We start from the raw sequence: 16,872 nt of genomic DNA, 5'->3' as shown, positions 1-16,872 counted from the left end.
TTCTTTTTGAGTAAACAACATTAGTTAAACAACTAATAAATTTTTTACATGTTTTTGTAGATCAGGACAGTTGCTTTGGACTCAAGAAAAGCTCCAGACAGAAATACCCACTTTAAAGCATTGTGACAAACGCTGTTTTCTTCTTTATTACCTGTGCTTTGTTTGACAGAAGATTATAAAAACCACTGGTGTGACAGTAAACAGTTGCACACTGGCAGCTTTAAGTCTTTATTTGAGCTCAAAAATGTAAAATTTCCGAGGCAGTCGGGCACAAAAGGTGTTTCAGTAACAATCCACAAACAGCTAGCTAGGTGAAGAGGCCTAGTGCACAAGCAGTCTAAAACCATGCATAGCTATACTTTGCTGTGGACTTTAAATGATAGAGCATGTCCTGTCAAGTAAACATGACATTGTGCTTTATTTGATCAACATTTAATTGCATCATTTATGTACGCTTATAAACTTAAGATTCATTATTTAATTTACCCAACATCTCCTTAGCTGGCATACAATCATGACTTGTTATGTATACATAATAGAGATTAATATATGACAACATGGATGTTAAAGCACTGTATATCTTCTTCAAATGATACTACGATTTTATTTCTAGTATATTCTAGCTATTTACAGGCTAAAACCAAACAGGCAGCCATATTTGTGCATCATGCCCCACTGTAATACACAGTAAACTATAAATAAACAGGTTATAGAGTGTATTTACTACCAATTTACACAAGTGCTTGCCTCCACACAAAAACGTGAGCAAGTGTAATGTTTTTGAGTGATATGATGAAATAATGTTAATACAACTTAATATTTGGGCTGAATAAAACAACTCCCTGATTGGGGAATGTTTTTTTTTTAATCACAAGTGACCGTGCAGGATTTCTTATTGCTAACATAATGCAAATGAAGAACAATTTTTAACATACAAATAACTAATAGAGTCATTTGCAACCATTTTAAGCAAAGGAACAGGTTCATTGGTACTTGCCACAATGGTAAACCCTGATAATGGGCAAATTCAATTTTAAAAACAATTACTCAGTTGAATTTACCTGGAGGTATACCCGCAGAACCATTTTAATCTGTACAAAATCTTTTTTGTTTCAATGTGGGGGTTACTGGGGAATTGCTATTCTGTTACATAATTAAGGCTAAAATTGCCACCAGCAGCAATAATATCCCTTGCTGAGGAAAATCCCAAGATTAACATATTTATACTTACAACTCTTACGGTTTTGTTTCAAGATATTTGAAGGGGTACTCCAGGTGCTTCATGTACTACTTCACTTTTACAAAGTCTGGGACTTTATAAAAAACCCTCTCTGTCAGTGTCAGTTGTGTTATTGTTGAGACCTGCTGAGAAATAAACTGGAGCTTATCCCAGCTCTGGCGGGATAAGAACTGGTGGACACCCTGGGCTGGTCGCCAGTCTGTTGCAGGGCTAACACATGGAAACAGATAACCAATCACACTCACATTCACCTGCAGCCATTTAACCTGACAAGCATGTGTTTGGACTGAAAGCCAGCATACTCAGAGGAAGTATGACATCCCATATGGAAAAGATATATATTAATCTTATAAAATTTGTATTTGTCTTGTGTGAAACTTGTATGAAAAGCATACAAGAGTGAAAACACATATAAGATCCCTTGAAAAATTATATAAATGAAACTTGTATGTTTTGGATACTTACTAAAACAATATATGAAAGTAATGAGAAAGTGGCCACTTTCATGAGTAAATCATATAAGCGCCTTATATGATTTACTATATGAAATAGGCCACATCTTATGCGTGTTTTTACTATTTCTTTTCCATATGGGATTGGCTAACCCCCCCCCCCCCCCCCACTTAATTTTTTATTTTATTTTTTTAAGTTAAACAGATGCAGCCGTAGCAGCAACATCCTAAATTTTAGTCCTTGGTAATGGCGGACCTCCAAAAATCCTGGATCCTACACTGCAACTCAATTTTCCCCTACCTATTAAACGTTTGCTGCTGGATCCAGACCTTAAAATCAGTCCATTGCAGTTGACTCATTAGGCATTTTGATGTGAAACAGCAGTTTCTCTGGAAGAAAAGGTTAAACCTGTCCAGATGACTGCTGTGGAAGAACGAGCGATTATCGCCGTGAGTGGGACTAACACTCCTTTCAAGCTGTTTACAAGTGTTAGCAATTGATTAGGGAAGCCCCTGGTGGAAATGAAAATAATATCATGCAATCTAATGAGCTGGCAGTTTTGTCTGATATGAGGCAAAAACCTTTCAGCATCTTCAGCTTAAGCACACTTTTTTGAATATAGAGTTTTATATAGAGTCCAAGCTGAGATTACACAAATATGTTGTTTTAGTCATTTTCTCACACTCAGGCTCCTCCAGGGTCAGTGAAGACATTATTCAAGTGCTTTCGGTGGGTGTGTGCTGCTCTCTGCTACTGACTTAAATGTAACAGTGATGGAGGTGGACATACTGTAATTTCAAGATTATGGGAGACAAAGCATTTATCTGTAAAAAGATTTGGTGGAGTGACTGTTCTTTAGAGGCCAGTCAGACAATAACTGTTAATCCTTTCAAACTGCAGTTTGTGCAGTTTTGAGAAACAGATTAATAAAGAACACCAAGAAATCATAGGGATTGGTCTTGAAGTCTTCTAGCACAGAAGAAGGCTTTGTCCTGCTAAATTTCTTTTAAAACCCAGCATCACTGGGAGATCTCAGCAAGTTGTGCCAGTTTTGAAGAAAATACGACATCGGTCTTCAGCCTAGAATTATCCCCACACACACACCTGATCACGTGTGTTTCGCAGAACACCCTTTAGTGTACATATTATTTGCAGCTCTTAACTCTCTTATACTGAGGCCATTCATTTTTTAAATGCAGATATAACAGAGCAAGAGCAAGTAAATTAGGAACCAGATGTTTTTGTGCTTGAAAATCCCTGGAGAGATTAGCTGTCTCACTCACTCACACATGTACATCCAAACTCATACACACAACTCTCCATCCTTCAGAGTATCCTTAAACCACGAGGAAACGCTCAGCCTGGCTGATGCTGTGGTGCAAGAGGCATGTTGTCCTAAAAGATCTGAGGACACTGGCTCCAGTCTTGTCTTTCTTTGGCCTCCCAGTAGCCGCCTTTGTAGATAAAAATGTTATCGCCTGTCTCGTCTGTCCTCTTCTCAAACCACAGTGGCTGGTAACCCTCAATATCTTGCCCTAAAGACAGAACATATGTGCTCATTTTCAGGATATTGCAAAGTTCTTTCTTCATAGACTCTAAATATTGTAAAATTTGCCAATTACTGCAAGTTTTTGTCAGGTTTTGTCAGCTGTTGACCAAAGCTAAAGATCAATAGTCACTCATTTTATAACAACAGAGCTTTCACCTGTGCTCTTTGTTTCTAAATAAGGAAAAATCTGTTATTGCTATGAGCTCACTGCAAAATAAAGCTCTGAACAGCTGCTCGATCTGTGCTGAAGGTTGGCACAAATGATGCAAAAGCCAGAAAAGTCTTTGTCATCACTGTTCTTGTTCATTTCCTTGCACTCACCCTCCTCCAGGGCCTGGTTAGCTTGCGCCCTTCTTTTCCTCTCCAGTCTCTGTCGTTCCTCTAGACGTTGCTTCTGACTGTTGGCTTCATCCCACAGACCAGCCTCCATCAGCCGCTGGTCTGGCCGCAAGCGACTGTCAGTGGGTGCGACGCCCTCTTCTGGCTCATTTAAGGTCAGCGCCAGAGAGGAGAAAAAGTGCATGTTCTCTCCATTTTCTCTGGAGGACGGATTAGAGAACTCAGTGTGACAAAAGATGCAGACCGAGAAGGAGAAATAGCACACCGACACACTCAATCATTAAGATGGAGCACAAAATGTGTTACATACGGAAGGGGATATTTCTTCCACAGTAGTTTGGGCGGAAGAGTCTGATAAACCGTCTTTTGTTTCCCTTCGGAGCCTCCGCATCCTTGGCTGCTATCCACTATCTTGGCACTTTCCATTTTGTCATCCCAGGTTCCGGACAGGATGTAATGAGCTGTGCCCTCTCGGTCCTCTACCACTCCTGTCACCTAAAAATAACAAAGAACATAGCACACAAGAAGAGATCAGCCCTCATCAGGGTCTTTAGGTTTTTTATTTACTTTCTTTTTTTTAAATCCATTTTAGTTTCAGTTTTTGCTGTTTGAAAATGTCCGACTATGAAACTGCATGTGCACTAGCTAATGACATGTGACATCTAACCACAGAAACAGCATTACTGGGATTTATAAAATATACCTAATTAATATCATTGCCTGTGATAAGAATTTATTTTACCCATGCAACATCCTGCCAGTACCTTAGATGACCTACGAAATCATGTGAAAAACAGGTGGATAGCCAGCTTTTCAGATGGGGTCTGCCCAAGTCTGACGCAGCTGATCCTCTCTTATTTCTTCTTCTTTTAATGATCCTGTTTTCCTATTTGTGTTAGTTACTTGTTCTGTGTTCTATTATGCAGTGTGAGAGAATACTAATAAGCAGGTTATATAACCTTATTCACTTAAGTGTTTACATTAAATATGTTTAATCATCTGTTTTGTGTATGACTGTGTTTTTCATATTTGTGATGGTTCGGGGTGTCTGGGGATATCAATGCCCTTGCCGAAGGGCAGACAGCCTAGAGTGACGGTTGAAGGTATTTCCTTTCGGGAGTGATTCAGGAATTTTTTAGGAATAGAAAGAAGTTGTCATAACAAGGATGAAGCTGGTTTCTCTCTTTGTGCAAGCAGTCGTTTCCCTCTGATGCATCAGCTCTGGTTAAACCTGACAGCTCAGTCTACTGAGATGTAATTTCCACAACATAAAGTGAAGACACAAATCAGCACTGGAAATTAGTAGAGCTGTTGCTGCTGAACACTGCTGCTTTTCTCCATTAAGGGGCATTTTCGCTGTGTGTTACTGGTTTTAAGGCTGGCAGAAATAGAAAAATAACTCATGGAAAAAGAACCGTGAAAGGCAATTTGGCGTTCCAAAGGGAGATATGCTGCTAGATGGAGTTTTCAGCCATGTGTTTTGTCTCTGTGTAACCTCTTGGGTTAGAAGAAAAGGACTGTAAGACTATATTTTACTTTAATCTCTTTCCAGCTCTCTGGCTGTTGGCTCTTGCTGAGAATATTAATAGAAATATTGCAATCTTTTACTTTTGATATTTCTTTCATCTTTTTTTAGCTGTTGTTTGGTTCAATGTGCTTAAAATGTGCTTTAAATGTATTTAATTTATCACACATTTTTTGCCACCCATGTGCTTCAACACATCATAGTCTTCAAAGAGAGGTTCTTGTTCTGTTAGTTTGACACTTTGTGCCCTCTTTTTTCTTATTTCTTCAGCTGTAAGGTTGGTAATCCTTGTTTTAAGTAGGTTATCCATTTTTTTCAATATTCAATATTAGTCAATATTAGGAGAAAGTTGTATCTGTTAAAACAGCATTACAGATTCTCTCTAAAGGGCTTGTGTAGCAGGAGACAATCGGCAAATGTAAGACTGTGTTAATGTTGTAGTTGTCTATTAGTTCATCAGAGACTTACTTTGCGTGGGACCTCCCTGGAAAAGTAGCTGTAGGGGGAGAATTTAAGACGACAGGTGTCCTTTGTTGTGGTGTTTACAATGTCAATGTCCCCAGACTGCCAACAAGAAAAAAAAAAACAGATGTGACTTAAAAGTGTACAGTGACTAAAATTACTTTCCTTTATGCATGGGGAAAAAAAGAAATTTTGCTTTTGTTTGCTGGATGTTTTCCTTATTTCTTAAGGAAATTACTTTCAAATCAGTTGCTGTGGATCCTGTTTAGGCTTACCACTTGTTCAGTTTCCCCAGATTTTTTTTAACAATATGCCAAGTTTCAGCTAATATTGTCACTGTTGGTCCAAAATTATTATTTTCTGCCTGTCAAACTGTGTTATCTATATATATATATATATATATTTTTTTTTAATAGATTTGACTAAAGAGATTTAGCAAAAAGAAATAGAGTACATAGAGATGCAATTTAAATCCCTTCATTCAGGTTGTTTTTTTTATCCTGGAGTAATTCTTAGGTCCATTTTAACGGAATAAACAAACAAACATAAAAAATATTCCTCTGAACATGATAAGCTACAAAGACTAGTCCACAAATGAATGAGAAAGAAGCTAATACATAAAGAAACAATGTAAAGGACCTTCAGAAAGCTTTTCGAACTACTGTCCAAGAGGAACACACCTGATCAATCCAGAGCTTCCCTACAATAATATTGTGCACTGTGGAAGTCACTTTGCTCCACACATAGTGGTTTCCACTCGAGTGGAACTGCAGGTGAATGTTTCCTATGGTAAAAAAGAAATGCATACAAATCATCATGCAGATATTTCAGTGTGTTTATAAATCAGATCTCAGATGTAGTAGCATTTGTGCTCATATAGAGTGACTGTCATCGTGAACACTCTGACTGCTTCTTACCTAACGGCACCACAGAAATATATTTCCCACGAAATTTGCTGTCAATAGTGATATGCTGCCACAGGGTCCATCCTCGCTGTGATGTCACATGGTGGGCAGCAGCTGGTGGGTGATGACTAACCTGAAAGTGAATTGTATCAGCTGGTGTCAGTAGAGCCAATATAAGCACAATATGTTGGATGTTTGCTCTCCTCTCCATTGTTTATAAAATATGATTAAAGACGCATAAATGCAGTAATTAAGTGTTTCCTTGCCTGCTCACAGATGGAGCGATAACCATACTCATCCAGCCGATCCAGCTCATAAGTCTCCCCCAGCAGAGGGTTGAAAGGCTTGGCTGTGCGATGGACTGTGGTGGAGTAGGAAGAGACAGAAAAGGCAGCCACCAGGCACATCTGCTCCAGGGACGAGTCGCAGCGAGCGGCCCGGTCCAGAAGCTCACTGTACTCCAGATCCTCAGTTAGACGCTGGAGCATCGACAGCGGCTCGTTGAAGTTTACCTGCAATTGCACATTTCATACACATCTAATTAAGTTCCCGCCACATTAAGCTTTGACTAGAGCTCATTAGTGGGGAATGCAGATTTGTCCACTATTTACAGGCATGGGTATCTTAGATAGATCTTTCCCAATGCAATTTTTCATGATGCTCCACAGGTTAAGGGAGTAATTTGGTTTGTCAGGAATACGGCTGCGCCTTGTTCTTCGTAGCTGCATGTGGTTTGCGCCTGAGGTGTCCTGTAGAGAAAAGGACAAGCTAAGATGAATAGGGCTACTCAGTAAAGTGTTTTTCATTAATATCCGTATTCTTGTGACATACATTCTCATTGTGAGTCCAGTCATTGGGCACGCCTCCACTCATCATACTCTGATTACTTCCTGAGCGCCTAAGTGAAAAAAAACAAACATTAAAAACATTCACAAAAATAGCTCAGCGGGTTAGACATACAGTAACTGTGTAGAGATGATGCCTCTCACTTGTGCTCTATGTTACCAGTAGCAGTCACAGTTATGAACGCGGGTGAGTCCTCCATGGCATCGAAGAACTCTGCCTCGTCATTCTCGTCGCTCGCATCTCCCTCCTGGGATCGCTCCACGCCTACGGCAGCAAGCACAGGACAGGTCAGCTGAGAGTCCTGAACATCCTCTACATCCACACAGGAAGTAGCAAATAATGGAGACTAAAAAGACTTGCATGTTTGCTTCAGGTAATAAAACTTTCATTAATACTTGCCTCAAAGCGGTATGAAGAAGTTGTTTAACTATTAGTATGCTTCGTAATGTTTGCTTTGCGGGTTGCTTTTAATTGACATGAGGCATTTCACATAACTAACATATAAATGTCTTATTTACCTTTATAAATGTTATTTACAGCAGTTAATGATTGTAGGTGTTCTGTGCTCACACTCTGTGCACTGCAAAATAAGGCCTTCCAAGCTCAGAGACACATACGCACAAGCCCAGGGACAATTAACAAACACTGAAGCTACACTTCAACATCAACATTGGCCGCTTTGTTACTTTTGTGCGCAAATCTCAAGTTGTAACCATTAACCTGTTAGCATAATTTATATCAAACAGAAAAAATGTGCTCCCAAAGATTAACACTGATCACAACAACAGTAAAACATAACAAACTACATCAGAAAAACCAAAAATCACTAAAATAATAGTTTATTTGGTTACTGTAGTTTCTTATGCAGATTGTAGATAAATATGCTTAAAAAAGGTTAAAGTCTAACTCAAGTAACCTGTCTGTGCACCACCCGTTGAAGAGGCCCATTTGCTCTTCGGTGACACAGGATGTCTGGGAGACAGACAGAGTCTCACCTGTATATGAGGTGGGATTCTCCCTCCAGGCTCTCTCTAAGCTGTTGTGCTGTTTGGCTAACTGTTCGATGGTCTCCTCCAGATGGTGACGCTGTTCTCTCTCATGCTGCAGGGCCTTTTGCCACCTCCGACTGTGAGATTCTGCCACGTCCACAAAGTCACGACAAGCCTGAGGTGTGAACACAAAACACATCAAAGAATGCGGGCGGCACCCTCAAGCTCTATTCCCCCTTTGTTAAAAAAAAAAAAGCATTTCTGCTAGCCTCCCATTAGAGTGGCTACATACTGGGGGAGAACTGAATGGCTCACATTGATCATAGCATTGGAGGTGATGCGAAAGAGGGTGGCTCGCTCATTAACGGCTTTCACTTTGTCTGTGCTGTCAGTGGATCCACGCAGGTCCTCGAGTTCACTGAGGGAGCGCTGGAGGGCAGCACCATGCTTTCCTATCAGCTCATTACAGGTGCTCAGGTCATCTAGCTTGCTGGCCAGAGTCTTAAGCACCCCTTGGGTTAGAGTACGATCCTCCTGGGGTACTGGGACTTCATCCCCCGAGTCATCTTCAAACACACATGCACAAAAAAAAAAAAAAAAAAATAGAGCCAGGACAGAATTTTATTCATTTACTAAAACAGCATCATTAGAGGTTATTACATGTAAACAGAGTGGGTGTTTGTGATGGTGTAGTAAACAGCACACTGGGATGTAATGGCAGATTGAGAAATGCATTTAAAATTTAGATTGAGACAAGCTGAGAGAGCATTAATGGGGACTGGCTAGAGGAAGATATTAACACTTCACACCCTGATCCACCACAAATCTTCCTCTCTACAACACTGGAAAGCTGTGAATGAACACTGTTGCCCTGGAAACGTAGGTCTGTGCAATCAGGAGGCAAGGCTATTTTTAGAGGAAGAAGGAGAAAAAAAAAGATGACGCACTACCCTTTTCTCCTCTGTCTCCCCCTCACTATCTCTCTCTGTACCCGTTTGCTGGAGTGAGCCAAACCATCAGTCTGAAGCTTTAATGGAGGAGTGTAAAGAGACTGGGCTTATTACAAAGCATCATGGAGAGATTTATGACAATCCTTTTACCTGAAAGTATCTCATTTACAGTCCCATTTTCACTTATGGAAAGTTAGGCGTAACAGTTTTTTGTACCTCACTTTGCTTATATATGTACACTCACACACACATATATATACATATATATTGGGGTGCAACGATACTCGTATCGATGATGAACCGTTCGATACAGTGCTTTCGGTTCGGTATGCATATGTATCGAACAATACAAAATTTTTAATTTATTTTATCAACTTTTCTTCTGACGATGCTGTCTGTGTTGAGCACTCAGTGGATCTGCGTTCGACTACTCTGCCTAGACTGCACTGTCGAGTGCACATCTACTGAGCGCAGCGCAAGCTAGCGAGACAGAAGCTAAGCTCGTTGCAATATGGCTAATTGAACCTCCCCCACCCTCATTCAGATCTGGCCTTTGGAACTATTTTGGTTTTCTTGTGAAGTATGACCCTGAAGGTAAGCGCGTCATGGACAAAAGTAAAACAGTATGTTGGTTGTGCCACGCAATGCTCAATTACATTGGTGGGAACTAGTGCGTTAGCGCAGTTAGCTCATTAACGTGTTGATGCCTTCCAGCCCCACGCACGGGCGATCCGCGGTAGCTCGTTAACGGAGATTTGCCGTGTTGTGGCGTTAACGTCATTTCAGATTAACGCTGACAGCACTAGTGGGAACACAACGAATATGACTGCACATTTACGCCGACATCATCCTAGTACAAAGACAAGTGGAAGCAGGCAAAAACAACAAGCACGCATACAAACTTTACCCGAGTCATTTAGACAGCCGTTAGCACATGATTCTCCTTATGGGGACCTGATATGTTTAATATGCTGCTGAGAATATAGCCCAGAAGAAGCGTATAGTATAGCTTTTATTTTGGAAAGAGCCATTTCTCCGTAATGATTTCTTGATCAGATAGATTTATTATTTTATCCCTTTGTTGTTTCAGCAACATTAAATTTAAAAACTGTACGTTTGAGTTAAAATATATATTTATAATTTTAATAAATGACAAATTAAAAAAAGCATGAACATAATCGAACCGTGACACCAAAGTATCGAACCGAACCGAACCGTGAATTTTGTGTATCGTTGCACCCCTAATATATATATATATATATATATATATATATATATATATATACATACGTACAGTGGGGCAAAAAAGTATTTAGTCAGCCACTGATTGTGCAAGTTCCCCCACTTAAAATGATGACAGAGGTCAGTAATTTGCACCAGAGGTACACTTCAACTGTGAGAGACAGAATGTGAAAAAAAAAATCCATGAATTCACATGGTAGGATTTGTAAAGAATTTATTCGTAAATCAGGGTGGAAAATAAGTATTTGGTCAATAACAAAAATACAACTCAATACTTTTTAACATAACCTTTGTTGGCAATAACAGAGGTCAAACGTTTACTATAGGTCTTTACCAGGTTTGCACACACAGTAGCTGGTATTTTGGCCCATTCCTCCATGCAGATCTTCTCAAGAGCAGTGATGTTTTGGGGCTGTCGCCGAGCAACACGGACTTTCAACTCCCGCCACAGATTTTCTATGGGGTTGAGGTCTGGAGACTGGCTAGGCCACTCCAGGACTTTCAAATGCTTCTTACGGAGCCACTCCTTTGTTGCCCAGGCGGTGTGTTTTGGATCATTGTCATGTTGGAAGACCCAGCCTCGTTTCATCTTCAAAGTTCTCACTGATGGAAGGAGGTTTTGGCTCAAAATCTCACGATACTTGGCTCCATTCATTCTGTCCTTAACACGGATCAGTCGTCCTGTCCCCTTGGCAGAAAAACAGCCCCATAGCATGATGTTTCCACCCCCATGCTTCACAGTAGGTATGGTGTTCTTGGGATGCAACTCAGTATTCTTCTTCCTCCAAACACGACGAGTTGAGTTTATACCAAAAAGTTCTACTTTGGTTTCATCTGACCACATGACATTCTCCCAATCCTCTGCTGTATCATCCATGTGCTCTCTGGCAAACTTCAGACGGGCCTGGACATGCACTGGCTTCAGCAGCGGAACACGTCTGGCACTGCGGGATTTGATTCCCTGCCGTTGTAGTGTGTTACTGATGGTGACCTTTGTTACTTTGGTCCCAGCTCTCTGCAGGTCATTCACCAGGTCCCCCCGTGTGGTTCTGGGATCTTTGCTCACCGTTCTCATGATCATTTTGACCCCACGGGATGAGATCTTGCGTGGAGCCCCAGATCGAGGGAGATTATCAGTGGTCTTGTATGTCTTCCATTTTCTGATGATTGCTCCCACAGTTGATTTTTTCACACCAAGCTGCTTGCCTATTGTAGATTCACTCTTCCCAGTCTGGTGCAGGTCTACAATTCTTTTCCTGGTGTCCTTCGAAAGCTCTTTGGTCTTGGCCATGGCGGAGTTTGGAGTCTGACTGGTTGAGGCTGTGGACAGGTGTCTTTTATACAGATGATGAGGTCAAACAGGTGCCATTCATACATACCTGTATGAATGGCACCTGTAAGAAGCTCACAGAAAAGCTTCTTACAGAAGACGTTACAGGTCTGTGAGAGCCAGGGATTTTCCTTGTTTGAGGTGACCAAATACTTATTTTCCACCCTGATTTACGAATAAATTCTTTACAAATCCTACCATGTGAATTCATGGATTTTTTTTTCACATTCTGTCTCTCACAGTTGAAGTGTACCTCTGGTGCAAATTACTGACCTCTGTCATCATTTTAAGTGGGGGAACTTGCACAATCGGTGGCTGACTAAATACTTTTTTGCCCCACTGTATATATATATATACCATTTATATTCATTTTCTTTGCATAAGCACTTTGAAGATTGAATGATGCACCTGCTCACAATTCTGTGCTCTATTAAAGCTTCTTATGCAGTATAAAAACAGACCCATATCTATAGCGAGCAATGAATGCCAAAACAAACAACCCAGCTTTAAGTTCATGTAACTGCTTCCATCCTATGCAATGAAACTTTTCTAGGTCCTGCTGTGCTTGAAAGAAAACTTTGCCTATGTACGGGACATAAACTACTTCAATCTAAAGGGGCAAAGAAATGAAAACAATCAGGGCAAAGTGGATTAAGAACGTCTCTGGAAGAGAAGATTAAAAATGAGAGGGTGAAAAATCCTTCAGGCATCTGTAATGGTTTCATGACCCACATATATATAGAGAGAGAATAATCGCACTCTACTGGTGGAGCTCAAGGTGTTAAGACGCTATGAATCTGCGATCTGAGGCCATCTGCCATCCGATGTTTTTATATGGAAGTGCTCGGACATCGAATAACAGTATACATGTAGGGCAGAGGGATACTGGTCTAGTCTGTGCACTGACTGGTTATTTTCCACACAGGACTTTGGAGAGTTCAATTGGTGACTCATTGTTGAATCATTAAAAAAAAAAAAAAGAAAACACCCACAGGTGATAGCGGGAGCATCAATATGGACACAGTGTGGGAGGAGAGAGTTAAAAATCAGGGGATGCACTGTAAGCTTCCTCAGCATGGAAAAACCATTTAAAGTCTGACTGTGTGTGCTGAAAGCCGGCTCCAGGACAGGCTATTTAGATTCATCCTCACGCTTTCATCTTGTCTTCAACACCAGCTGGAAACATTATTTTTTCACAACACACCTATTTATACATATTTCAGAGGAGCCTAAAGATTTTAGTAATAGCTATTATAAGACAGACAGATGCTGTTCTAATCGACTTTTAGCCAATTAATTTGTCCCGCTAATGAGCCCAGATGAAAAAAGCTCACTCGATGATAATCTATAATCACATCACACCAAAAAACACAAGGCACTGTCTCTTCTTACACATGCACACAAGCACATCAGCCACAGCTGTGTGAACGACACATAATATATGGAAGATACATCTATGATGAAAATAATTACCCAAAAACATGGAGCAGCAGCACTTTAAGACCATTTCTGGGAGTCTTAAAATGCATAAAACAATGTAAATGGGCTAAGCTCTATATTTGAACCAGTATTTCATGTACATCTCACACATCAGTCCTTCCGAGTTCGAACATTTTACACAACATTTTTGGGTGTTGCAGACCTCAAATCGAACTAGGCAACATCCACAGAGACGGTTGACGACGGCTCTGCTGTGCATGTGCAGTAAATTAAAGGGACTGCCCAACTTACTGAACTCCATAAACATAAAGCTATGATTACTAATGCATACATGGATGCAAAAAAAGCATGCAAGCAAATGCACGGCGACTGTCTCACTTCTAATCCTGCCACTGGTAATATAATGAGCAGGCTACTTACAAGGTGACACACTCACTGAAAAAGGCTGCCCTCGTGTCTTCCTATTGTCCACAGAGTGTATAGTGGAAAAATATTTTCAATGAAAATGCTCACACCCTCCTGCTCTCTCTTTTTTTTTTCTCTTACCCCTCCTGCTTTCAGAAAGGGGAGGAGGAGTCTACAGGAAGGTCATTTCATTCAGCACTCACTGTCGTCATAGTGAAGGAGACAGGGAGGGAGAAAGGAGACAGCATGGTGGGGAGGGTAGGTGGCGGTAGCTGCATGTGTGATTCTGCAGTTGTGTAAGACAGAAAGATGCTCTATTTGTCTGAAGGTAAAAAAAAAAGGGAGTATTAGAATGATCATAGCTGAAGGTGAGGTGTAATTTAATATGACAAGATTAAATACAGCTTCTTCTTTTTACCTTTAATCACACCCCCTGCCCCCAACGGACAGTTCTCATAAGGACATACTGAATAATACTGCCACCTTGTGTCCTTCTGTTTACATAACTATAAAGTCAGCATGTGAATGTGTAGAAATATAATATGCATTTAGGAAAATGGGTCTTGGTTGTGTCAGCCTGCATTCAGGTTACAGCTAAAATTAGTTTGACTGCTTCAGAGCTTCTCAGCTGAACCATCCTGTTCCTTTAAAGTGCAAATTCTGGGACACTCAGTGGGTGTTTTTGTTTAAATTCCCCCCAAAAAACCCAAACCCCAAAACAAAAACAAAAAAAAAAACATAAAATAAAGGTACCATGATAGAACAGTAACCCTAACACTACACTAAAAATTACTGTCCAAAAACACGAATCACAAAGAGTATAAAATGCTTGTCTCACCTGAGTGATGCATGAGGAGAGTGGCGTTGGCTTTGGCCTGTTGCAGTGCTGACACCCATTTCTGGCACTCTCCCTCAGAGGTGGCCTTCAGGTGGTAACTCCGGCCTCCGCTGGTTAACATCAAGTGGCAGGTGTCGCCCACCTCGATGTGCGCCGTCGCCAGGGGAATTGTTCCCCGACAAGTGTGTGCCATCTCTGCCTGAGTCCTGAGGGGAATAACAGCAGCGTGTAACAGCAGAATACACCAGCCTCTCTGCTCAGCTCCATGCTGATGTGCCCCATTTACAAAATGGAGCAGCTCCATTTTTGACTTATTTCAGTTTTAAAAGAGTCGCAATAAGTGTCATACCAAACAAGTTTAAGTTTCCCTCAGGAGACAACTCCTGGACAATGGAGACAACAGGACAATATGTACTGTAGGTTAACAATGAGAGCTTTGCCTTGCATGACTTACAAGGCTAAATTTCTGTCTGTCTGTCTCTCTATCTCTCTATCTATCTGTCTGCCTATCTATCTACATAGAGACTACATATAAAATTATATGAATACTATGTTATATATTATTAGTTGTATTATGCTAGGGCCAGTCCCTCTAGAAAGACTAGATTGCTGTTCACTAGATAGATATTTATTACCTTATTATATATAATAATGTAATAATTAATATATCTAGCACTCTATTATAGAATATAATACTATAGAAGACTTCTATGATATGATATTTCAAGAAACATGAATTTCCTGTTGGGATCAATAAAGTTATTCTTAGAGACAGCATCTATCTATTTATAGATAGATAGACGTAATAAGTGCTATTAGACACCATGTTTAAACTTATATAGTTTTTAACATCGTTCACGGGTCATCTCATTGTAGTTATGACTCATGTGATTTTCATTTATTTATTTATTTAGGCTGCTGTTACTAAACCTCTTCCTCCAGATAAGGTATGCAAAAAAGTTTAATTTCCTTTTAAATAAAAATAATTTCTGACATGCTGCTAACAGCTTCCATTATTATTTCTGATATTATTAACTGAGTAAATCACCGTCACCTGTAGTAGGACAGCAGGCCGTTACTGAGCACGAACCACCGCCTCTGGTAGCCCTTCAGGTAGTTGGTCCATTTAAAGAGCCAGCCTTTGTGGGTATCCACGGACGGGAGGTGCAGCCCGGGCAGAGTCGGGGAGGGTAAACTCTTCACCAGCTCGTTCATTTGCCCCTCTCGGCCGGTGCTCCGGCGGGATGGACGGAGGAGAGTCGGTGCAGTTTCAGTGGACTTGCTGCCAGTCAACAGCTGTACCGATAAGCTAGCTGCGAGTGAGCCAGATTATTGCACTGCAACACTGTACCCTTCGCTTAAGCTACTGCCTGCTTGCAGCTGTGTGGTGATGAGGCAGTGTGCCCCTCCACCCGGACACACTTTGAAAATGTCGGCTGTTTCAGGAGCCAGGGTGGAACAACAGAGCATATTATTGCACGAAACTACTCAGAGGTTGCACTTTGACTGCGTGCAGGGGCAGAGGCAGAGGATGTGAGGGGGGGGTGATGACGTCCTTTTCGCAGGGTTGTAGCATATGGATGCGGGTTTGTGTGTGCGCGCGTGCGCGTGTGGCATATGGCATATTTCTACATAGCTGCAGAAAATCATTGCAAAACCACCAAATCGCATTTAATCCGCGCGGTTTACAGAAGTCTTAATTTAGAAATTGTCGTCGGGGTTGTGAGCTGAAACACACTCCGGAGGCAGAAGTTTTATAATTCAGAGTTAAAAGATTACTTCCTTTATGGCTCCTCAGGTGCACTGCGAGCGTGACGCCGAAAGAGGACACCATTGCTTCTTTACGTGCCTGTCAGGGGCGTTTCCAGAGTTTATTAAATGCGGTGGGACTGCTGTAACAGATATCCAAGCTTATATGCAGTCCTCTTATTTTATATTGAGTATGTCAAGTTTTTGCTTTCTTCTTCTCTTCTGTTGTCACTTTTACTTTCTGTCTTATGTTCCCTTCTTTGTGATTTGTCCTGTCTACATTCATGCCACCTGTATTGAATATAATCATAAACTTCCTTTATTCGCAGGCAGATCATCGTCTGCTTTTTGTAGTCCAGTGTTCTTTATATTCCTTCTGTGCTTCTGGATGTTTCATAGAATTTGCATGTTGCTTGTTTGGATTGTTTGTTGATGGTGTCTGATTCCCTGTATGTAACCACTGCCTGTTTTTGATTAAAGTTCTGGATCTTATAACAATAGGTGGGTGCTCTTGCTCCCGCAACTCTTACAGAATAACAGACCCTTTTATTTAAATATTAAGTAAATTCTACTAAAATGATAAATGTTTTGCATCAAAATTATTTTTAAG

General features: G+C 40.7%; 1 protein-coding gene across 2 annotated transcripts; it reads right to left on the bottom strand.

Moving 5' to 3' along the window:
- Positions 1-394: 394 nt before the first annotated feature.
- On the bottom strand, positions 395-16,051 carry osbp2a (oxysterol binding protein 2a). Of its 2 annotated transcripts, none has more exons than XM_085166988.1 (14): positions 15,568-16,051; positions 14,514-14,719; positions 8,624-8,874; positions 8,315-8,483; positions 7,463-7,631; positions 7,305-7,371; positions 7,085-7,222; positions 6,740-6,985; positions 6,486-6,606; positions 6,249-6,352; positions 5,575-5,670; positions 3,892-4,076; positions 3,564-3,781; positions 395-3,228 (listed from the first exon to the last, which is right to left on the bottom strand). In XM_085166988.1, exons 1-14 carry the CDS (start codon positions 15,726-15,728, stop codon positions 3,089-3,091), a joined length of 2,271 nt encoding a protein of 756 aa, XP_085023114.1. In that variant the 5' UTR covers positions 15,729-16,051; the 3' UTR covers positions 395-3,088. The 2 variants fall into 2 exon arrangements, with proteins under 2 accessions (XP_085023114.1, XP_085023115.1); XM_085166989.1 differs by having other exon boundaries at positions 7,463-7,583; positions 15,568-16,049.
- Positions 16,052-16,872: the final 821 nt, after the last annotated feature.

Source organism: Neolamprologus multifasciatus, chromosome 7, assembly GCF_963576455.1.
Source record: "Neolamprologus multifasciatus chromosome 7, fNeoMul1.2, whole genome shotgun sequence".
In the NCBI taxonomy this organism is placed as follows: Eukaryota; Metazoa; Chordata; class Actinopteri; order Cichliformes; family Cichlidae; genus Neolamprologus; species Neolamprologus multifasciatus.
The sequence above is the reverse complement of the archived record's forward strand: the minus strand, read 5'-3'. Positions and strand labels throughout refer to the sequence as shown.